General features: G+C 43.9%; 1 protein-coding gene across 5 annotated transcripts in view; it reads right to left on the bottom strand.

Moving 5' to 3' along the window:
• Nucleotides 1–23,946, bottom strand: part of ADAMTS9 (ADAM metallopeptidase with thrombospondin type 1 motif 9) — a 138,408-nt gene that overhangs the window by 95,612 nt on the left and 18,850 nt on the right. For all 5 annotated transcript variants that reach the window (XM_081183927.1, XM_081183925.1, XM_081183926.1 and 2 more), the window contains 7 exons: nucleotides 12,865–13,154; nucleotides 11,613–11,696; nucleotides 7,665–7,789; nucleotides 5,625–5,665; nucleotides 5,375–5,480; nucleotides 3,637–3,783; nucleotides 683–824 (listed from right to left, as the gene is read on the bottom strand). In XM_081183927.1, the coding sequence (XP_081040053.1) occupies nucleotides 683–824; nucleotides 3,637–3,783; nucleotides 5,375–5,480; nucleotides 5,625–5,665; nucleotides 7,665–7,789; nucleotides 11,613–11,696; nucleotides 12,865–13,154 (935 nt within the window). The remainder of the gene's footprint in view (nucleotides 1–682; nucleotides 825–3,636; nucleotides 3,784–5,374; nucleotides 5,481–5,624; nucleotides 5,666–7,664; nucleotides 7,790–11,612; nucleotides 11,697–12,864; nucleotides 13,155–23,946) is intronic.

Here is a 23,946-nt window from a genome sequence, read left to right on the forward strand (position 1 = left end):
TGCTTGTAAGCTTAAATGTTGCTGCTCAAGCAGGCCCCATTCACACACCTACCCAGAGGCATCTCTCACATGGCTGTGTAATGTACATGAACTCAAATATAGGGACTGGGCAGACTGCATGGATTTCCAACATCTGATCAGCACTCTGTAAGGAAGTAGGGTGTTGACTGGGTAAGAAAGGTCCACAAGATTGACCCGACCCATGCATTGTGGCATTCAAACACATACAGTATTTGCTATTGGTTTTCTTGCTGCAATTTTATGATTTTAATGTTAGTATATTAGAATTCGAAATTCTAATTACTAATTCTAATTCTAAATTCTTGTAACGTCCCTGGAGCCATTTCGTGAAGGGTGGTCTGTAAGTATTAATACTACTATTACTACCACTACTACTAATAATAATAATAATACCACAGCCATGTGAGAGGACCTGGGAAAGTGGTTTTCGTGTGTGTGTGTGTGTGTGTGTGTGTGTGTGTGTGTGTGTGTGTGTAAGACTCACACTGTAAAGCTTCGAATCCAAAATGACTGAAAGGCTGCAATCTTTTTCAACAACAAGGATTTGTCTCATTTAGGAATCTCACATACAAAACACATGCATGCATCTTATTCGAAATGTGCCTATCAGTATTTCATACTCAAAGTAAGTTTGTTTGTTTTTTAAAAAAAGTGTTCTTACCATGTAGGGGCAAACCTTAGCTCCAGGCCCAAAAATTAACTCACACTGCTTATTAACATCATATATGTATCCTGGAAGTTGTTGAGGCAACGCATACTTTCTCGGTGAAGGTTCATCAAGCAAACACTCCCCATAACCAGTGCTAGAATGAAAAATGTGACATTTATCTCCACAGCTGCACTTGAGAAGTCGGTTAAGATCATTCTAAAAATCTCTCAATGGTTAGTGAATAGAGTATTATTAGCACGGAATAGTAACATACAGCATAAGGCCACTTAAGCTTAATAAAAGTAAAGGTAAAGGTACCCCTGCCCGTACGGGCCAGTCTTGCCAGACTCTAGGGTTGTGCGCCCATCTCACTTAAGAGGCCGAGGGCCAGCGCTGTCCGGAGACACTTCCGGGTCACGTGGCCAGCGTGACAAAGCTGCATCTGGCGAGCCAGCGCAGCACACGGAAACGCCGTTTACCTTCCCGCTAGTAAGCGGTCCCTATTTATCTACTTGCACCCGGGGGCGCTTTCGAACTGCTAGGTTGGCAGGCGCTAGGACCGAGCAACGGGAGCACACCCCGCTGCGGGGATTCGAACCGCTGACCTTTCGATCGGCAAGCCCTAGGCGCTGAGGCTTTTACCCACAGCGCCACCCGCGTCCCACTTAAGTTTACCAACCCTCAAAAAGCCCATTTATAAAAAGAGTAATCTACTAAAGGACCACAGTCGTGCCATAAAGTTGCTTCACTGCATGATAACCACTTGCTCACAAAGACCAACAAAAAATTAATTTTCACATAATATTTCTGTACAGTGGCACCTCGGGTTAAGTACTTAATTCGTTCCGGAGGTCCATACTTAACCTGAAACTGTTCTTAACCTGAAGCACCACTTTAGCTAATGGGGCCTCCTGCTGCCACCGTGCTGCCAGAGCACGATTTCTGTTCTCATTCTGAAGCAAAGTTCTTAACCTGAGGTACTATTTCTGGGTTAGCGGAGTCTGTAACCTGAAGCGTATATAACCTGAAGCGAATGTAACCAGAGGTACCACTGTAACTTATAGCAGTAGAGAGGGGTTTAAGAGGTGCACAAGGCTCTCTTCTAAAGGCTGGAACCAAAAGTTAAGTGAGAGTGGAAGGTAAAAATAACATCCTACTCTTCTCAGCCCCCCCAGCTAATAATAATAATAATAATAATAATAATAATAATAATAATAATAATAATAATAATTTATTATTTATTATTTATACCCCACCCATCTGGCTGGGTTTCCCCAGCCACTCTGGGCGACTTCCAACTGAATATTAAAAACAATACAGCATCAGACATACGCTATGAGGCCAACCCTCCCATCTAGCACTGCATCGTTCCACAATTAAAACAGAGAACCTAAAGGCAGTGCAAGCTGCCTCAAATCACCTGTCACCCTCTTATGCTGATGAGAAACTCCGCCTGAGAAAGAAACTTTGATTTCTTTATTATATAAATTAATGTACAGTTGTAGAGTTTGCCTTTTAGGGTTGGAGAATATTGCTTTTAGACTGGCAGAAAGCAAACAGCTGGCTGCTGTTCTCAAATGCATCTTAGTAATGTGCACAGTAGGGCTTGGAAAACTGGGGGGGGGGGTCGGGGGGGAAGCTGCATACACCCCATACATTTAAAGCACATTTTCCTCCCCGCAAAGGAATTGTGGGGACTGTAGTGTGTTAAGGGAATTGTAGCTCCGTGAGGAGGTAAAATAGTCCCCAGGATTCTTGGGTGAGATATGCGTGTGTGCTTTAAAAGTATGTTGCGTGTGCAGCCTCACGACATAATTTTGGCCTGTTTCCCACCCGCTAAATTTTCACATATGGAATCATGTTGGAAAAGCACCCCCATGTGGCACTTTTGGAAGAGTGCTGTACACATGTGAAGAAAGAGGATCAGATGATAACCCAGTAATACAACCCAGTAGCTCCTTTTCCTTTGGTGAGTTGCTGGATACAACACTCATGTGGGTTTTGCACTTTCGCCATCACTCACGGTGATTGTTTTTTTATTGCCCACTTCTACAATTAAGAGTGTTTTGCATCACAAACCACTGAACCTCTTTATCACTCCTTCTAACTGCAAACTCAAGTGTTGACAGGATTATAGCCAAAATAAGGACACGGGGGGGGGGGGGGACAAGAGGGAGGGAGGTACTGTATCTGCATGCTCAAGGGAACCCCAGAGGCTGTAGAAGTGCAAGAAAGCCTTAAGGTGAAAAACACAAATAGGAACTAGGAAAGGCCCAATTAAGGACTGAGCATGCTCAACAGTTGTGGAATGTCGAGTATCAGATGGAAAAGGAAAACAGAAAGGGAGACAGCGATTGAATGGCCTGACGGAGGAGAGGAGGAACCTTGAACAGGAACACTTCCTTTAGGATTTGAGGACACAGTACAAGGCTTTTTGCTTGCAATCACCAGATTTTTCTCTTTTGTGGCTAGTACACTTTGCCTGTACCTTTAACACCCTCCCTTTCTTTTGTTCTGCTCATCATGGAGAGCAGCACTGATATCAATTGCTGCTGGCCATGATGTCAGATGCAGTCTACCTCTGTATACCATTTGCTAGGAATCACAAGCGGGGAGAGGTCTTGGGTCCTGTTTACAGGCTTCTCGCGGGCATCTTTCAGGCTATGGTGAGAACAGGATGCTAGATTAGTTGGGCCTTGGGCTTGATTCAGCACAGCCCTCCTCTTGTATTCTTATATTTTTGCCACGGAAAAGTTGCGACAATGCGGTATGAATGGAGCAAGCGCCGGGACCTTTTGATTCACAAACTCGTAATATGAGCAAACGAATCCACAGTGTGCATGTAATGTATATTTGCATTCCAACCCCCCCCCCCCGCTGCTCCACCCCCTCTGCTAAGCATGCATTCATATCCAGGCAATTTCACACAAACTCCGGAATCTATGAAGTAGTCATTAAGGCTTTACTCTAGAAATTCTGTGATATATTTCCGGCTACATTTTGACCACATCCAAGGGTTGGTGTTGTAGTTCAGGGTGGGAGCCATCACATGTTGCTGGTTTTTCCCTCCGTCTTCTTTACACTTATTGTTGTCGTCGTGAGGCATGTTAAATCTACAAGAGACAGCATACAGTGGCCAATGTGTTTAACGTGAATTTTAAAAAGGAGGAAAAGTTAAAAACACTTGCACACATAAGGGATTTCAGCGGAAGGGAGCCAAAAGCTTTGCCAACTCCCCTACTTAGAATCATAGAATGTTAGAAATGAAAGGGGTCATCTAGTAAAATCATTTCATTCAGAGTGCTCTGGGTGGGAATTATGGAGCAAAGGCTTATAGAATTCCTACATAAACAGGGGTTTCTCCTAGGGCTGTGTTCAGAGATTACGGCCCATGTGAGGGGTCTCCTGCCTCATCTCCAAAACAACAATTCCCAGTTCTCCATGGGCAAGCAAGCAATATTATTTCAGATGTTTTGGACTTTCTGCTTTGGAAATCAAAGGGTGACTATATGCCTAACAGAGTGCGTAGACACTCCATAGGTTTTTAAGCAGTAAAGCAAGCTATGCAAATGAATTTTTAATATATATAAAATTCTTGATGAAGCACTGTCAGGACACGTAACTAATGATCTGGGGCGGTGGAGAAGGGAAGACATTTTGCATGCTTTACCAAAACAACCACAAGGGGAAACTGTTGTTTATTGCATTACCCAATCAGAAATCCAGAAAAGCAAAAATTTAGCAAAAATTGTCCCACCTTGTGGCAGGACAGTGTCACCAACTTTACATGTGGCAACATGCTCTGCTAATAAGCCTAGCAGCATCAATAGTGTAGTAAATAATAGTCTACAGTCACCCATTACCAAAAATTTTAGTATTCATTTTCTAACTTTTCAAAAAATTTCCCACTACAGTATTTAATGCTCATACCACAATTTCAAACATTGAGAAAACATTGCCCTGAACCCTAGCTCGCTCCTTCATTCACATAAGGGAGCAGTGGGTTGATTTCTGCCATCTGGCAGTGGAGAGTTTGTTTCGACCCTGGTGGCTGAGAAGGAGGGAGTGTCAGAAGGGAACTGAATTAATATTGATTTATATATATTAGCAACTCTGTATTAATTTACCATTATCATATGTAACTGTTTATTTTTGTAATATTCTGTTGAAGTTGTCTGGTTTTGCTTCAGGTTTCTGTACACCACTTACAGTTGTTTTTAATAAATTAAGTGGTACAGAAATTAAATAATCAAATCAACTCTCCCATCTATTGACAGTTCCCAGTGCCATATCACACACCATTTTCAAGGGTCCCCCAGCTCCCTTAATCAGATTTTTGGAGAGGTCAGGGGGACGCAGAGGGGAGAGGAAGGCCCTGTTCTATAACTCTTCAGTTTACAAGGGGAAAGTTTGGATCCAAGCCAATATTGGCATATACAGCTGTACCTTGGAAGTCGAACGGAATCCATTCCAGAAGTCCGTTCGACTTACGAAATATTTGAAAACCAAATCACGGCTTCTGATCAGCTGCAGGAAGCTCCTGCAGCCAATCAGAAGCCACAGAAGCCCCATCAGACGTTCGGGTTCCAAAAGAATATTCGTAAACCGGAACAATCACTTGCATCCCCATGTAAGCTATATGGTTTACATATCTCTCTCAATGCTGTTATTTTTAAAATATATCTATGTTTTTATAGAACATACACATGGCCAAGTTCATGTGCAATCGTAAAAGCAGTACTTAGTCCACTGTCTTCACTAATTGAGCAGCTCCGGTATGGATCACAGACTGTACCCAATTCAGCCAGACCTGGAAAATCAAGAGCAGAAGAAGAGAGAGAGAGAGAGAGAGAGAGAGAGTTTGCTCTCTAAATAAAGGCGCGCACAACATTCTGTCAAAAACATGTTAACATTGACACCTTAAAGAGTAAAAGAAAAAGGAGATTAGGCTTACCTAAAGTATCACATTTGTCGTGAGCTCTACAAATATCCTGTCTGAAAGCAAAACAGACTTGATGCTTTTAATTTCCATGCAAGTTAGCATTCAGAACACACAATAATAAACATAACACCATTTAATTATATGGCTTTGGGTTTCTTGCTTGGCATTAATTTCAATATGTAGGCTGCCCAATTCCAAATGTTCATGACGGGGATAATAGTAGATTTAAAAAGCAGGAATAAAAATCCAATTTGATTTTTCAAAGGACTATCATTAAGGCCTAATAATCTCACATTAAAATATTTTGCGGCATTATAAATAAGAGACATGAGCGCTCACTTTAATGAAAATTTCAATGCAAAACTCCAAGGCCCTGCCTTGACTGAGTGCTGTGCATTGCTCATAACCGGTAGCTATTTTAAACTAATAGCAGAAATGAAGAAGAAGCCAAATGGGTCTTTCTATTCACTTTTTTTTTATGCGTTCTGGAGTAAAATTCAAACTGTGCAATGTTCTGAAGGTAGCAGGCAATGCTCCCCATCCACTTGGCATCTAGCCAGATTTGAAGTCATGGAGGCAGCCGCTAGTATCCTCTAACCCAGAGGTGGCTCATAATATTGAGTAAGAGCAGTCTTCCCCAACCTGGTGCCCTCCAGACGTTTTGCAATACAATCCCCATCACTGCCCCCAGTCAGCATAGCCAATGATGCAAGTTGTAGGCCAAAACCTCTAGATGGCATTGGCTGGAGCAGGCAGGACTAGAAATAAGCGCCTACTAAAAACAGCTGATGTTTTTACTATCTTATGTCACTAGTACAGGCCACTGTTTCCCAAACTTGGGTCTCCAGCTGGTTTTTTGGGACTACAACTCCCATCATCCCTAGCTAGCAAGACCAGCGGTCAGGGATGATAGGAATTGTAGTCTGGAAACAGCTAGAGACCCACATTTGGGAAACACCGGATAGGCTGTGGTGCTTTATTAGAACATTTTTACAAACCTACTGCCATTTCCCCCACTTTGAATCTACAGCCGAGGCTCAATTAGGTCACCACTTGAAATACATGACTACTTGTGTAAGTAGATTTTATTTCTTTTTTCATTTCTGGCCCAGCTGCTTTGCCCCCACCTGCCCCCCCCCCCCAGCTGACGAACTGTGTTTTAGAACCCTACACATCTAAAACATAGTGTGCAACAGGGAGGCTGTGAGAGCAACAATGAAAAGAAGATGTGCACGTGTTAGATCACGGCCTCCAGCCACAGCTGTAGTGCAAATGCTTATGCATTCATAAAGCCACTTCCATCCCAGCTTGAAATCCCTCCCACAAGACCTCTCCTTTTCTGAAAAGGAGAAAGCATTGCCTTTATTGCTAACTGGTGGGGCTTAATAAGAAACTCCCAGACATTGCAAACTTAGCACCAAAACTCCAGAAAGCCTCACTTTGGGTTCAGCCAATGACCATACGGCTGAGTAATAGGATTGTATACTCTCACTCAAAAATAAAAATAAAAAATTGATCCCCTGGTAGGGATGGGCTAATTTCAGTTCTCTACATTTCCACACCAGTTTTTAAATATATATATTTTTAAAGCCCTCATGAAATTTCAACAAAAGTCTAGCGCAAATTTGAAATATTTGCACGCAACTCCCCCTGATGTAACACACATTTGTGTTTTGATTTCACTAATATATGCATTTTTACGCACCCACTACCATTCACGTATGCAGTACGTTATTTGGCTGGAGAACTGCGCTGCACATTCTGAAAGAAGGCTGTGCTTTGTTTGCATTATCGTTTCCAAAAGGGGGATATTCAGTAGATCCGCCTTTAATTGCAAATTGAAATGAATTCCTGATGCCCCTATCCGTAGCCCTTAGAGCTCCTGTTCTCATCACTGCCAAAAAATTAGACAGCAATATAATACCTTTCCCCATCATGCCTCAACGTTTCAATTACCCTTGACTATAACATGCATTGTCGTTCAGTTGTGATTTGTAACATTGCATTCTAGTGGCAATTACAGTGAGGCCAAAAAATCTGCCCGTGACATACCTTGTCACCAATACAGCTGTGTCATGCTTTTCTGGGTGATCTTCGTTAGGGTGGTTCTGGGTCTGCTGCCACTGACAGAAGTTTTTTAGTGTCGTCTGAGCATTGTAAGATATGGAAGGGCCATCCTAGGTATAAAGCAAACATGTCAAAGGATTACGACTCTTTATCCTCCCCAGTTCCTATCCCTCCATCTGCAGTGCCTTTTATTTATTGACCATTTTATTTTACCTTATGGGCCACCTTTCTACCTGATAACATGTCTCAGAGATGGACGGCCGCAGGAAAGAACACTGAATGTAGTCATCAGAAAAACAGCAAACCATCTCTCTCTGCTCAAAAGCATTCAGCACCGGCATCCTACTTGTGGATTACTTTCAAATTCCTTTTTTTATAATAATATTTATTAAAAGTTTAAAGATTACAGAAAGAAGTAAAAAAAGAGAAAAAGTAAACAATACAAATCAATACATTACAATACATTAAAAAAACAAAAGACACAATACATCAAAACAAAAACAATTAAAAACACATCCAATATTTCCATATCTTTGTCTTTCATTAACTTGTTTCATCGACCTCCTCACACCTCCCTTTTTTGTATTCTAGTTATTAATTGTTTCAGCAAATCCTTTCCATCTTTCACTGTTTTCTGTCATTTAATTATCTTGATTTATTTTAACCTTATCTTACCATTAAAACCCTAAAACTTATTTGAACTTAACTCCTTATAACGTTTCTACTAAAGCCATGTAATTTCATTCCAACATTTTTCTAACACTCATTAATTTTACAATATTTCTCTAAATAAATTTTAAACTTTTTTCCAATCTTCTTTCACCGTCTCTTCTCCCTGGTCTCGGATTCTGTCAGTCCTTTCTATCAATTCCATATGGTCCATCAACCTGGTGATCTTCTGTCCGAGGCTCTTAACTCTTTTTCATGTCCCTTCTGCAGATCTTCTTCATATTTATACATGCACTTAACTTTATCTTCTGCTGATCTTGTTCTTAATTTCCTTCCTTTGGCGCTGAGGAGTAGATCTCGGGGAAACTCCAACCTACCAATGTCTTTATTCCTTCTCGACAGGTCAGCCCATTCTCCATAGTCAAAACTAAAGTCCATAAGATATTTCAGAGCGTGTTTCAAAATCCCTCCGAAGCTAAAGGCCCCCACAACTCCAATCTCCCCCTGACCCAAATCCAGATCCCAAAAGCCAGAGCATCCCTGCATAAGGGGATCTATCCAACTTTCCTTCCCCAATCCAGGCGGGACTCCATCCCTCCAAATCTGGCTTTCTCTAAATTCAATCGTAGAAGGCAACAGCTTATATTCATCAAATTGCCTCTGAACGGCTGGGGCTCTCTCCACTTGTATTACTTGGGGTTCAACAACAGCTTTCTCCCTTGTCTTCTCCACAACTTGCCATGTCAAAGTGGATTCCTGAATCGATTCCTGAGTAGTTTCTGTATAGGTGTTCACTTTTTGTCCCAAATCAGTCATTTTTTGTCCCAAATTATCAATTTTAGCAGTCATCACATCCGTCTTCTCATGAAGCTGTTCCAATAAAGCACTTATCTTGCAAAATGCAATCACTAAGGCTTCTTCTGTCGAAATTATTGTCCAAGGTCAATCTCTGATTCTCACGGTCTTTAATCTCTGCAGCTGAAAAATTCCCCAGCTCCACTCCTGCAACAGTTTCAAAAGCTCCCTCTAGAGGAAACAATTTCTATTTGTATCTGTCCTTTTAAACGCAGATCCAGCAACAAAATTAGTTTCAATTTTCAGCTACTTTTGCTCCTTTTTAAGTGCAAAAGGAAACAATGGAAACAATATATTTCTCTTATTTAACTGTCTGTCAACATACGTTTTATTCACAGTCAATGAACTTTCCCAAAACGTCAATCTTACTGGCAGCCCGTTCCAAGGTTCAAAACTGTGGTAATTTATCTTTCTTCACTCTCTCTCCTGCAGGCTTAGGCAATCTAAAATTTCCCCCTCTTCTCCTGCTTCCAAGGGGGGTTTAGTAGTTTTAACCGATGGAAATTTAATCCATTAGAAAAGGCTTTCCAAGACTTTAGCTTGCAGCGCCTTTGCTTCAATCTATTTACAAAAGAGGAAGGCGGACTTCCTGTTTGAAACCTTCCCGTTTCGGTGCCAAATTAAGATGTTTAAAGATCCAATTTTCCGTTCTACTCACGGGTAGTTGTTTAAAGTCCAATTGTCCACAGGAAAAAGTCAGCGCTCTCCGGCAACAGCAATGCGGCTTCACTCCGTGAAAGAAGCAGTTGATTTGAAGCACTGCGCCGCTCACCCCACGTCGCTCCGGATCCCCGAAACCGGGTTTCCCCGCGAGTAGGGGTGGCGCGAAAGGTGCCAGCCGAATCCCACGTCCACAGGCTTCTCCCGCCTGTGGTTTTTAGTGGGTCTCTGCCTCGCCGTGGCGGTCCCGACCCTGATTTCCATGGAGCGGATTCCTCCCGGTCAGAGGAAATCCGCCATTGCCGGAGGCGCTAACCCGGACGGATTACTTTCAAATTCCTAATGACTTTCAATAAGGTAGCATTGTTGTTGTTGTTGTTTTTTCCACTCTCCCCTCCTCCAAAAACACATTAACACTATTGTGAGACTGATGGGTGCTGTAAAATTTAAATAAACAGCCCTCTTCTCCCCATGATATTCCCATTCGCTCAGTAATATAACAAAAAAAAATAAAAATACGGCAAGTGCAGTGAGAAAGGGGGGGAGAACGTTCCTTCTGAAATCCTCAGCGAGAATACGAAGCTCTGTCTAGGTTGTATGGAACCCTGATCAGGAACTGCTTTGCTAGGAAATGGGAAAACACTGCAATAGCTTGTTTAGTAGGGAAGCATTTGTTTGCACCGATTGGGGATGCTTCCAGGTGGGTGATTAATTGAGTAAATGGTACCCCTTGTGCATACATGTTATTTTGAGGCATCTATCTTTGACATATATATTTCTTTAAAGTATTTGTTATCCTATTTCATTATCCCTATTGGCCGCTGAGAACAGGATGCTGGAATACAGGGGCATTTAGCCTGATCTACAGAGGCAGAGGAGCTGTGTTGGGGAGGGAGCTCCCTGGCTCCAAGCTCATGAGGAGTGTTGAGGATCTTCCATGTGGTGCTGCTGTTTGAAGAGCACCTTCCAGCATACAAGGCACGGATGGTTCTTTGTCACTCTCCTGCAGACGGCGAGGAGATGTTTGGATTCAGTTGGACGCCATTTTGAATCAAGATGGCTGAACTGAACCTTTCAAAACCTCACACTGATCGTAACCAAATTGCGCACAATGGCTCCTGTGACCAAGTAGCAGGTTTCCATCTATGCTTGGATGCACAATTTTGAAAATGGCAGAGTCAGTCTTTCAAAACCACACTGATTTCAACCACCGATTTCAAAACTGCCCTGAAGTTTTGGCTTCTCAGAATTTTGATCTATGTTGTACACAAGGCTGCTGGTAATAAATAAGTGGGAGTGTTTCTGCCATTGCAAATAGTGGGGGCAAGGCCCCTGATTCTGACTGGTATTGCAGCAGTGGCAAAGCGTTGACCCCCTCCCGCACCTGAGGATATGGATAAATCTTCTGGAATTATCCCAATCACACAAGTGTGGATTACATCGTTAGGGAAGGGTGATTGCTCAGTGGTAGAACATCTAGTAGAGACTCCTGTCCAGAACTCTAGAAATCCACTGCTGGTCCATGCACACAAATCTGTGGGCCTCTGAAGCTGAGACAAGCTTGCCTCATACTGCCTGCCCCATACACCCAACTTTCAGCAATACAAATCTAAATGAGCTTTTGGGAAGGACATATCATGTTTTTTTCTCAGTTTTAGAGCATTTAAATGATCAAGAATAAGATATTCCTAGAAATATGTCCAGGCGAGAAAGAGAGTGAGAGAGAAGAACGAGGGAAGGAGTAATTACCTGCTCATTTTGTATGACCTCTAATCTCACGATAACAATATTAATTAGATTTCCAATACTTGGGTCTTTATATATAGAAGCTACCTGCATAAAAAAGGATAAATTTTGAAAAGTTAACGTTAACACTATACAAGCAAGCAAATAATTGACTTTTTTTTTAAAAAAAGCAAACAAACAAACACCTGCAGTGCAAAAAGCTACAGCTACTGGCCTACAGCTGATTAAATCCTGACCTCAGGAAGTACGTTCTGTTAGCAACAGATTCTGAGAGCAAGGAAGGGGTGGGAGATCTCAGACCTAAAGGCCAAATGCAGCCCTGCGGGTCTCCTTATCTAGCCCTTAGAGGTCTTCCTGTGCCCTGCTGAGAACCACACCTTCCTCAATATCTTCTGCCTGGCTAGGATGTGCCCTTGAACCCCCATAACTCCTCTTGTTGCCTGGATGGAGGATGGAGAGGTGTATGTTTGCAGAGAAACCTCTGGCCTGTTGTACAAAGCCAAGAGTCACATCTTTGGACTCCAGGTTGGAGGTTCCTCCTCTCTGCCACAACACAGCAACAAAACACTCGGGTTCATTGTGTGCAAGTGCCATGGGGGGAGGGGGAAGAAAGTGCCCTCTGAAATGCCTGGGAGACAGCATCTTAAAAAGCAGAGACATCACCTTGCCAACAAAGGTCAAAGTTATGGTTTTCCCAGTAGTGATGTATGGAAGTGAGAGCTGGACCATAAAGAAGGCTGATGGCCGAAGAATTGATGCTTTTGAATTATGGTGCTGGAGGAGACTCTTGAGAGTCCCCTGGACTGCAAGAAGATCAAACGTATCCATTCTTAAGGAAATCAGCCCTGAGTGCTCAGTGGAAGGACAGATCCTGAAGATGAGGCTCCAATACTTTGGCCACCTCATGAGAAGAGAAGATTCCCTGGAAAACACCCTGATGTTGGGAAAGATGGAGGGCACAAGGAGAAGGGGGCGAAAGAGGACGAGATGGTTGGATAGTGTTTTCAAAGCTACCAGCATGAGTTTGACCAAACTGCGGGAGGCAGTGGAAGACAGGAGTGCCTGGCGTGCTCTGGTCCATGGGGACACGAAGAGTCGGACACGACTAAATGACTAAACAACAACACTCCAAGTCTCCATCTGGACTGTCTGGAACTCTGAGCAGGAGCACTGCAACCGCTTGTTCCGTAGGCAAGCATTAAATTGCACAGATCTGGCATACGTAAAATCCCCACAGTGGGATTTTAATACTTACTATGGACATTAAGGTCAAAATGTAGTGCTGTAGATTTGCTCCATGGTAAGCAACCATCCGACTGTCTGCCACCACCATGACCTCCACGTATCGAGGGTAGGAGAGGAATCGCTTGGTTCTTCGGCGCGTGCTTTTCCTCCTCACGCTGCTAGTCTTGTTTTTACTGGATGCAGGAGACTGCGCTGAGGCTAGGCCACGTTTCAATGCCTCCACGTCGGACAATATGCTCACCGTGGGCCACTGTCCCGTCTTGCTCCGCCTCTTAAACTTTCTGTGGCTTTTTTCATGCCCTGCAGTTTTAAAGAAGGCAGGAAGACAAGAGACATTCTTGAAAATATGCCTGAATGAGACCAAGATTTTTTATTCATTCATTCATCCATTCATTCATTCATTCATTCATTCATTCATTCATTCATTCATTCATGGGTTTCCCCAGCTACTCTGGGCAGATTCCAACAAAATATTAAAAATACATTAAAACACCCTACACTAAAAATTTCCCTAAACAGGGCAGCCTTCAGATGTCTTCTAAACATCAGATAGTTGTTTATTTCTTTGACATCTGATGGGAAGGCGTTCCACAGGGCAGGCGCCACTACTGAGAAGGCCCTCTGGCTGGTTCCCTGTAACTTCACGTCTTGCCAGAAGGCCCTCAGCACTGGACCTCAGGTAGTGGTGGAGACGCTCCTTCAGGTATACTCGTCGAAACCCCCACATGAAGCCCCTGCGCAAGATGGCTTCCTTGTCATCTAGGGTCAAAATATGCACGATGCTTCACTCCATTTGCTGTTGCACAAAAGCCTTTAATTTTAATGTAAAGCACAAGCACAGTCTCTCTCCCACCACCTCTGCAAAACTGCCCGTCCGATCAGTATGTTCTTCCAATTTGCTCTGGAGGACATTTTGATCCTGAGCAATGGTGCCAGGGCAGATCCAGGTTTGATTACCATGCCAACCCTAGACTAGCAAAGCAATCTGCCTGCCCACCCATGTTCTGTCCAAGCTGGCAGAGCTACAGATGCAGAGGTGGCACTGTCATTATGTTAAGTCCAGCCAGGCAGGCAACAGCCAGGGCTAGGACTGCAGCCCAGATCACTATGGCTCCATTCAGAGGTGGGGGTATATTGGGTTAAGTTTTCCTAGTTATAATGCCAGTGTTTCTAATGTTCCTTTTACACTGCAGTACCTGTTACGTTAGGGAAGTGGGTGGCGGTGTGGTCCAAACCACAGAGCCTAGGGCAAGCCGATCAGAAGGTCGGCGGTTCAAATCCCCGTGACGGGGTGAGCTCCCGTTGCTCGGTCCCTGCTCCTGCCAACCTAGCAGTTCGAGAGCACATCAAAGTGCAAGTAGTTAAATACGTACCGCTCCAGCGGGAAGGTAAACAGTGTTTCTGTGCACATGCTGGCCACATGACCCGGAAGCTGTCTATGGACAAACGCCGGCTCCCTCGGCCAATAAAGCGAGATGAGCACCGCAACCCCAGAGTCGGTCACGACTGGACCTAATGGTCAGGGGTCCCTTTACCTTTACCTTACCTGTTACGTTATGGAACAGTGGCTTTTTGAGCAACATGTATCGGCCATGCCATGCTAAATTTTAAACAGCAGGGAAGAACTGTGTGCCAGAAAAGCACCCTGAATTTCATCACATGAACAGGGGCAGCATGATAAATGCAAAACAAAGGTAAACTGCAACACAACACAACCCCCCGCCCCAAGTTTGCTAACATTTATTTTCTTCTGGAAACCATTAGCAAGGAAATGAACACGAAACGTCTGCTGGGTTGTGCTAGATTTCCGGAAGTGGCTTTCACAGCCAAACCGGGAAGGGGTATGGGCTTGGCAAACATTGTTTTTGGTTTGGTTATTAAGCCCAGTCCCTGGACTCAATGCTTACTTAGAATCATAGAATCATAGAGTTGGAAGAGACCACAAGGGCCATCGAGTCCAACCCCCTGCCAAGCAGGAAACTGTTGACATCTGCCTGTCTCAGGAGTCAACGGAGGAATGCACCTCTGGGTGGGGAAGTCAAATTGTTGAAAGGTTGTAGGGCTTGCTGTGGATCCAGAGACCGATATGGGAGAGACATGTTTTGTTGCAGCTGGGGCAGGTGAAGGTGCCCAGTTGTGCTGCTGCAGGTACACCAGTCACTAAATTCCCTGAACACAATTTCTTCTATTTATTTTAAGAGAACACCTCTGTGGAATTGAGGACCATGTAATGGTGTCTAGAGGTTCCTTGCAGACTTCTTTGTCTGGAGTTTCTCTGTAACAGTTGGGGAACCTGTGGCCCTCCATATGTCATTGGACAACAATTCTCATCAGCCCCAGCCAACACAGCCAGTGGTTAGGGTTGATGGGGGCTGTATTCCTACAATATCTAGAGGGCCTCTAGGCAACTATCCAGTTGAGAACTTACAAGGGGATTTTCTGCAAGAATCTTCACCTCCACTGCTGCCTCCCAGTACCCAAGGCTAGGAATTTTCCTCTCCCTTCTAACATCCGGCAGCAATCTGCCAGCAGTTTCATCGAGCAAACTCTCTCAGACTGCGATTGTTTCTTCCTGAAGCCAGAATTTCCTTCCATGCCACAGAGCTTCCACGCATACAGGGTTTTTTCTCTTTTCCCGTTTCTGAAGTAGACGTTCCACAGGTACTGAAATGCTCACACAAGCGTTCCACCTATGCCTTTGAGTATCTAGGTCGCTGTAGATCAAGGGCTTAATCTTTAGAATCTCAGTCCCTTTTTGTTTTGAAGATTTGCTGTAATTTACATCATGCTGGCTGAAAATATTCAGCACCCTACTGCGTCCACGGAGAAGAATACATGCAAAGTCATATAATGGAATTAAGAAATCCCATAAGCTGGCACAACATCTAACAAGAGCTAGAGCGCCTTTCCTGTGAGGAGTTCTCAAAAATTCAGATATTAAAAATACAGAAGCGTGCATCAAGATTCACGCTAGTATTATTTTGCAAACTTTAGAATTTAAAATAGGAAGCACTTCCCAAACTAAGCACAACTTAAACTTTACGCTCCTCTTTTGTGATCTTGACATGCACCTTTAAACTCTGCCCTCTGACATGAGCTGTGACAAAAATCACACTGACCCGGCCCCCTTAGCTTCAGCAAAGTGGTGGTCTAACGTGCCTTCACACCATACCCTGGGCCATTCCCTTACAAAGGAAAAAAGTATCATTTATATATGCTTCAGGGCACCTTAACTCGTAAGGCCCTTGTTTGGAAGAAAGGGAGGATGAACTCTATACACTCATACCTACATACCAAACAAAAGGCAGAAACCTTGAGCACACACACAAAAGCTGTAACCGGAGAGAAGAGTACAGAAATCTTGTCACTTTCCTTATGTGCAGTTGTTCCAATGACCTTCTGTCAATCTTAGCAGTGAATTTCCTTGTTAGTTACAACAGTGGAACGCAGAACACAGCCTTGTTTCTTTACTAAACAATTGAGCAGAATATTGCCTGTAAGGTCTCCTTATATCTCAGGCACTTTCACTCCCTCTCTCTATATATAAAACATCATAAATTTATTTATATACCAACAACAACAATAATGATAATAATAATAGAATATTTATATACCACTTAACTGCTTGACTGCCCAATAGACTTGGGCAATCTGCAATTATAAAACCGATTTCAAAAAAATATAAACACACATACTCAAAATATGCAACAATTCCATGAAAACAGAAATGTATTTTGTAACAAAAGAAAACGTGAATCCAGGGCAGGCAGCTAATGCCCCAAACAGGCACAAGATGGCAGGCCTAGAATCCCGGCAAAAATTTGGCTCTCTGGGCAATATGGAAACGCTACACGATGCATAATCGCTGTGTCCACAAGCATTGTTATGCTAAACTGAGAAATTGAAAGAGGGCAACCACTTATGGTGAGTCACTCTAATCCCCTTCGTTTCCACAATAACGTGTCCTTCAGAAGAGACACCATTTTGCACTATTTAATGGGACATGTGACAATGGACACAAGTCCAGTTCAGGCTCATGACAGATTGGGGGGGGGTGTCAGTTTCTATAGCTACTCTCAGCCAGCCGTGCAGTAACTAGGAAGTTAATTATTTCACAGGCCTTTGCAGAGCTGATCAAATGTTAACCAATATACCTTCAGGCAGATACACATGTTATGAACTAAAAACAAAGGTTTGTTTGTTGTTGTTGTTTCAAGCAATTGGCACGATCCGAAACGGTGTTGGTTGGTGCTGTGTATGACTACAGCAAAAATAGATTTTACCTCACGATACAAGACATTCTGTCATGTAAGCGAGGGTGCAAGACAACAACATGGGGTTCCTGCCACGGAGCTACACATCTCTAGAGCTGTCAATGGAGGCAAACCTAAACTGGAAAGGGGGATTTTACCCTTGCTATCCAGCAGGGAAGCTGTGCTGGCTTTCTGGCAAGTGGATCACTGGTGCTTACAATCAGGGAGAAAGGGGAGGCATTGGGGAGGTCGGTGCAGGGAAAGGGTGCCAATGTTTCTGCACCTCACCTTCCTCCCTGTCACATCGGCCCTGTTCTCTCAGTAAGCCGCAGCGAGCTGTTACGGTATATACTGCATGGATGCCCCAAACAGATGCCCATTAGAACTTTGTCTGCATCTCTGTAGAAAGCATCTTGTATCTCTGTAGAAAGTATCTTGTCATAGCACAGCATTTCTCTGACCGGTGCACTCCAACTCTCTCTGTCCCTGACCACACTGGCTGGGACTGATGGGAGTTGGATGGAGCCCAACATCTTCTGGAGGGCACCATGTGGGTGAGGTAAAGGTAAAGGACCCCTGGACGGTTAAGTCCAGTCAAAGGCGACTACGGGCTTGTGGCGCTCATCTCACTTTCAGGCCGAGGGAGCCGGTGTTTGTCCACAGACAGCTTTCCGGGTCAAGTGGCCAGCATGACGAAACTGCTTCTAGTGCAACGGGACACCATGACGGAAGCCAGAGCGCATGGAAACACTGTTTACCTTCCTGCCACAGTGGTACCTATTTATCTACTTGCGCTGGCGTGCTTTCAAACTGCTACATTGGCAGAAGCTGGGGCAGAGCAACGGGAGCTCACCCCATCGCACGAATTTGAACCTTTGACCTTCTGATCAGCAAGCCCAAGAAGCTCAGTGGTTTAGACCACAGCGCCACCAGCCCCCGCTTAGGTGAACCCTGTCATAACACACCCCTTGTTGATTTTGCAAGAAGTTCGCTGCAGTCCTCACCTGCAATATTCTGCATGCCAGAGTATTAATTATTATTGCTATTAATTAATGATAATGGTAGTTTTAATGTAACTTGTTAGTTACTTAATATCAAAGAAAAAAGTCTCTAAGCGACATACAAAAAATTAAGAGTCAAAGGCACAGCAGGAAAAACAGACAAAATATTTGGTTAGTACTGCTATGGCACAACAGCAGGTCCAGTAAAAATCTGGAAATCCTAAAGGCTGGTTGCAGCTTCAGCACCCAATTTGAGGACATAAAGGTTAGAACTGCCCCAAGGTATTGTGCACCTTCCGACCCTTTCCTCCAATGGTCCTTGCATGGTCCTTCCTCCGTCTACCTGAGCCTGGACAGCAACAGCAAGCAAGAGAAGAAGATGCATGAGAGCAGGTGTGGTCAACCTTTTCAGGGTTTTGAGGGCTCCATTTCCATGGGAAATGATGTTCTCATGAAAATCCATCAGCATTATCCCGTGAATTATTCCAACTATACACATTAGCTCAGGACCACAATACCTCAAGGACCGCCTCTTTCCATATGAACCTACCCGGACCCTGAGATGATCTTCTGAGGCCCTCCTTTCTGTGTCTCCTCCTCGAGAGTTCTGGAGGGTGGCAACATGAGAACGGGCCTTCTAGGCAGTGGCTCCCCATCTGTGAAATTCTCTCCCCAGGGAAGTTCGCCTGGCACCTTGATTATACACCTTAAGGCACAAGGCAAAAGCGTTTCTCTTTAACCAGGCATTTGGTTGATGCGATTTATATCCTATGCCCTTTTAAAATGTGGGGGTTTTTTGGGGGGGGGTTATTGGTTGCTGTTTTTATTTTCATTAGGTATTTTTGTGGTTTTATATCTTGATTTTATTCTGTGAACCGCCCTGAGACCCCAGAGGGCAGTATATAAATACAAGAAAATAAATAAATAATTTTTATATGTCGTTTCCCCTAACAGAATGCATTTTTGTACGTTATTTTCCACAAATATACACATTTATAGGCACACCAGTATCTGCAGTTTTGTAAACAATAGTTGGCTGGAGAACTGCGCTGCAAAATCTGGATAAGTACGAATTCTGAAGGACAGCTGTATTTCAATGTGTGTTACTGTACAGTGGTACCTCGGGTTAAGAACTTACTGTTCTTAACCTGAAGCACCACTTTAGCTAATGGGGCCTCCTGCTGCTGCTGCGCCGCCGGAGCACGATTTCTGTTCTCATCCTGAAGCAAAGTTCTTAACCCGAGCTACTATTTTCGGTTAGCGGAGTCTGTAACCTGGAGCGTCTGTAACCCGAGGTACCACTGTACTGGAAAAGGCAAATTAGGAAGGTTTGCTTTCAAATGTCGAATTTCTTCCTAATCTGGGCGCTCTACAGGAAGTGTCAAGGCTGTAGCCTAACTCAATGCTTCAGATCATGTCAAGGTGTAGCTCTTACCTCCAGTTGAGGAAGCAGCCCCAGTATAAGCCAGAAGGCCACAAAATGGATTTATCAGGGAAGGAAGAAGTGCATTTCCCCGCTTCCTGTCACTCAAGGGCACTATAGGAGGTGACAGCACCATGGCACACAACTCTGAAAATCCTGGCTAGGTGGAACTAGTCCTAGATCACCCATAACAACAAAGGTGTCTTTTCAGTTCAGCTTATCTCTAAATGCACCCATTATAAATAAGTTTCCATCATTTCAAAAGACCCTTTGATTAAAACTAATGAAAGCTGCTATGGCTGGAGATAGTGGAAACCAAAGCTCTACTGCCACTGGCATTTTAAAAAAGAAAAAAATTGCCCCCAGCTACATAGTACGAGTTGCAGTAACCCAAGCTCCTCATATTCTGCTAATGTGTTTCAACCTTGACTTCATGGGGGGCTTTTACGAAGAGTTCCATTTCTTATGCCCAGTCAAGTGCACACAGCCAACAAAGGCCGCCAACTCAGGTCGATGCTTTCTCAAAGTGGACTCTGAAACTGATAGCATTTCACGAAGGCAAGGCTGGAAAGAAATATGCCAGCGCTCCCCGCCCCCCGCCCCCGTCCTTTTCGAAAGATTCCACTCAAGCACGCCTCTCACTGTTATTTCTTTATTTCAGGCATTTACACCAAATCCTTTCTATGGGGATGCGCTCAAAGACGCTAAGTGGTAGCGTTTGTGTTGCACGCCACCCCATCTCCGAGCAGTGCGAGATTCCAGGGGTTCCAGGCCTTTACCCTGGAGTTCGTGCTTCCTTTTGGAACAAGGCACAGCGGAGACTGCAGTGTCTTTAGGATATATGGTTTACTTACACATATATAGATCTTGAGCCCACGATGGAGGGGTTCACAGCATGAACACCCCAAAAGGGTCTTGTTTCTCCTTGGATTCAAGCAGAAATCTGGCATGGCTCTCTCTCTCTCTCTGTGTGTGCCTGCTGCTTTGCTTCTAGGTCACACCACTGTAATCTCTCCACTCTAAACTCTGGCTTTTGCCCTTCTGAATATCTGCGAGTTGAGGGAAAGGCCCCACCCATTTGCCGTCTCCCACAGAGCCCCTTCCTTGGTTCCCCTTACACCTCAAAAACAGGCTAGCCTGCCCATTCCAAGAATCAGAAGCCTTGATTAGATTGTAACTCTTGCTGGATCCAGGAATTAGAGGGATCTCTGAATACAGCCTACTTTTCCCGCCCCACTGCATCCAAGTTTATATTGGCGGAGGAAAGAGAGAGGTGACTAAACAGTGGACGTGTAGATTAATTATTTTTTGGGGGGAGATGATATATAATGAATTGAAAAAAATGTTTAAAATAACTTTTGTGGGGAAAAACAGAAGCCTTTTTATTTGGAATTACAGGTACCAAAGGACCAGAAAATTCATGGATGCGACAACAGCTGCACAGATGCTACTAGCCCAGAAATGAAAGGAAGAAAAAACCCTGACTAGAGAAGAATGGCAAACCAAGCTGATGGGCTATGCCAAAATGGCAAAATTAACTGGGATGCTCAGAAATCAAGAAGACAAAAACTTTAAAAAAGAATGGGAAAAGTTTATGATTTACTTAAGAGACCACTGCAAGCAGGATTTTAACCACACTTGTAAAGTAACAGAAAGGATGGATAAGTTAGAAGGATAAAAAATTGGATTAATGTTGAAATGCAGTTGTAAACATTATCATTAGGACCCAGGGAAGGGATTGGGGGAAGTCAGGAGAATCAGAGTACTGTAATCTCAATATTTGGACTCTAAATTGTTGTTTGTAATTTGTTTACATTGTTTAAAATCAAATTAAAAAATTATGAAAAATATCATTTAGGTGGAACCCTAAGTGGAATTACATCTTTACCGCCCCACCTCCCCCGATTTTTGCTTCTTTCAATCAAATGCCATTTGGATTGCAAACCACATCCGACACACACACATATCCTGAAATCTGCCAGCTGATTTCTCCAGTGAAGCCTCAGTGAAGAGGGTTCATGGAAGTGCAGAAGAGATAAAGGATCTCAGACTAAGCCCTTACTTTTGGTCTTCCCTTCTACCTTATCAGCCACTGCTGAGAGGCGAAGAAAGACTTTGGCGTCAGATCCTATATATTCTCCCAGAGGCTGGCACTGTGCTGAGAACCATTTCAGCTTCTTGCCACCACGGTGAGAATCGACGGAAGTCCTTTCCTTCCTTGATTACAACCCCTTTGCCTCTTCTCAAGGAGGCGAGGTCTCTGGTCACCTTTCCTAGCCACAAACGAAATGTGCAGCGTTAGGTCGCTGGAGAGGTCAAGCCTTTGTGGAACTATGACACATCAGGATTGAAATTGACCTCAGATCTAATCTGTTGCAATCCCTGCCCTCACCACAGCTGCTTTAAAAGGCACAAGAAGTGCAAGGCGCCTCACATTCCACTTGGAAAAAAGGAGGAAAAGTTGGCCCCAGACAACTGCTTTCATTTCCCATTTTGACATATGAGAAATCCACCCTTATCAGTTGCTGCAGCCAGAGGCAGACCCCGCCGCAATCCCAAACAAAGGTCAAGGGGGAAGCGGTGTGGCGCACGATGAGGGCAACTTGGATTACATTTCTTTTTGGGGGGTGGGGGTGGTTGGGAATCGTTAAGGTGAGGCCAGGAAGGAAACCGAGTAAGCCGAAGGAAAGGTCAACTGATAAGAAAACAAGAGTTTAAAACCATTCGTGACATTGAGAAGGAAATACCAGAAACAGCTAATTAAAAATCCAGCCTCTGAATGCAATAAAAAAAGGAAGAGAGCATGCAAAATTGGAAAATAAAATCAATCGATCAAGACAGAGAAGCAGCCTGAGATTGCAAGCTACTTGCAAACGTGACAACAATCACATATGAAGGTATTCCATAGGTATTCCGCACTTCGTTTGGTAAGCAAGGCTGGCACAGAATGGTTCCTAAGGCTGGTTTTCCCTGACACTTCCCCCCCCTTGACACTGGCTGACTCATTCGCAATCTACAAGTTTCTGAACACCAGCCATAGGTTTTGTAATCAGGAGCTGAGCAGCACTTTCTGTGTCTTGTATCTCTCATGCAAGCCCATTATTACTGACTAGAGATATCTGGGCCTTCAACATGAGGCAACATACATACAAAGGATGTGTAGCACTCTACTGACCTATGACCCTCCTCTTGTACTAGAGCAGGCATAGGCAAACTCGGCCCTCCAGTTGTTTTTGGACCACAACTCTCATGATCTCTAGCTAACAGGACTAGTGGTCAGGGATGATGGGAATTATAGTCCCAAAACATCTGGAGGGCCGCGTTTGCCTATGCCTGTACTAGAGAAACACCTGAGAAAGGGGAATGCCTACCACTAAAGTTACCTCAGAAGAGGGGGTGTGACTGTACTCAATGGCTCGTGGATTCCCTCCTCAGCGCTTCCACAACAAATTTAAATACTGCTTGTAGCATACTGATCCTGTGTCACCTAGTCACCCACTAGTCCAGCTTATTTCCCCCAAACCTCTCTACAGAAAGGCCCTTGGACTACCAGAACCTTAAAATCCTCTTTGGATGCCCTCTACGACTTAAGCAAGGCAGGTAACCACCAGGGACAGGGACTTTTCAGTGGCGGCACCTCAGTTATAAAATAGCCTTCCTGGGAAGCTACTGGCATCAAGTGAAGAGCTTTTTGTTCACTCAGTCCTTTTAAATAATTTAGGTAATGTGGGCCTCTGTTCTTTTTTAAAACAACAACCCTGAAGGAGCTCTTTTTTCTCTAATTGCCTTGTATGAATGTTACAAAGTTTATGAGGCCTTCTTGGTTGTGTCACAACCTTTGGAAGTTTGGTTGGTGGCAGCGACAGGGAGGACCTTGTCTGTGATGGAACACTTATTGTGGGGATATGACCCCTTCTGAGCTTAGCCAAACTCCATTATTATTAACGTTCAGTGAGTATTAAGGTGACATTTATGTTTCCTAGCCTTTGCTGCTTAGTCCCAGTACGTTACTTCATTTCATTTCAACTTTGCCTGGGTTTTATTCTGAATTCTAACTCTTCAGTGTTGCTATATCGTAAACATAGCAAATCTGTTTTTAATTTTGGGTGTGTGGCAAGTTCTGTATTGTTGTTATTTATGTGGGATTGCCCCGCCCCTTTTTAATTGTTTGATCTTTTTCACTTTGTACAGTAAGCTGCAACTTACGTGAGGGTTACATTCTGGGGTTTGCACCTAAAGCCAAAATCGTGCAGTCAAAACCCATAGGGTTCAATGGTGGTTGGGATTGCCCAAGTCATTTTTCCTGGAACCCTGCCCCCCGTTCTTATTGTTATTTTTATTCTTTGCCAAGCACATAAAGCTGAATGCACACAAGTTAAATGTGCATAAGTTGTGGACTTGCTGCAGTTCATTGT

This window comes from Podarcis bocagei, assembly GCF_964188305.1.
Source record: "Podarcis bocagei genome assembly, chromosome: 2".
Lineage (NCBI taxonomy): Eukaryota > Metazoa > Chordata > Lepidosauria > Squamata > Lacertidae > Podarcis > Podarcis bocagei.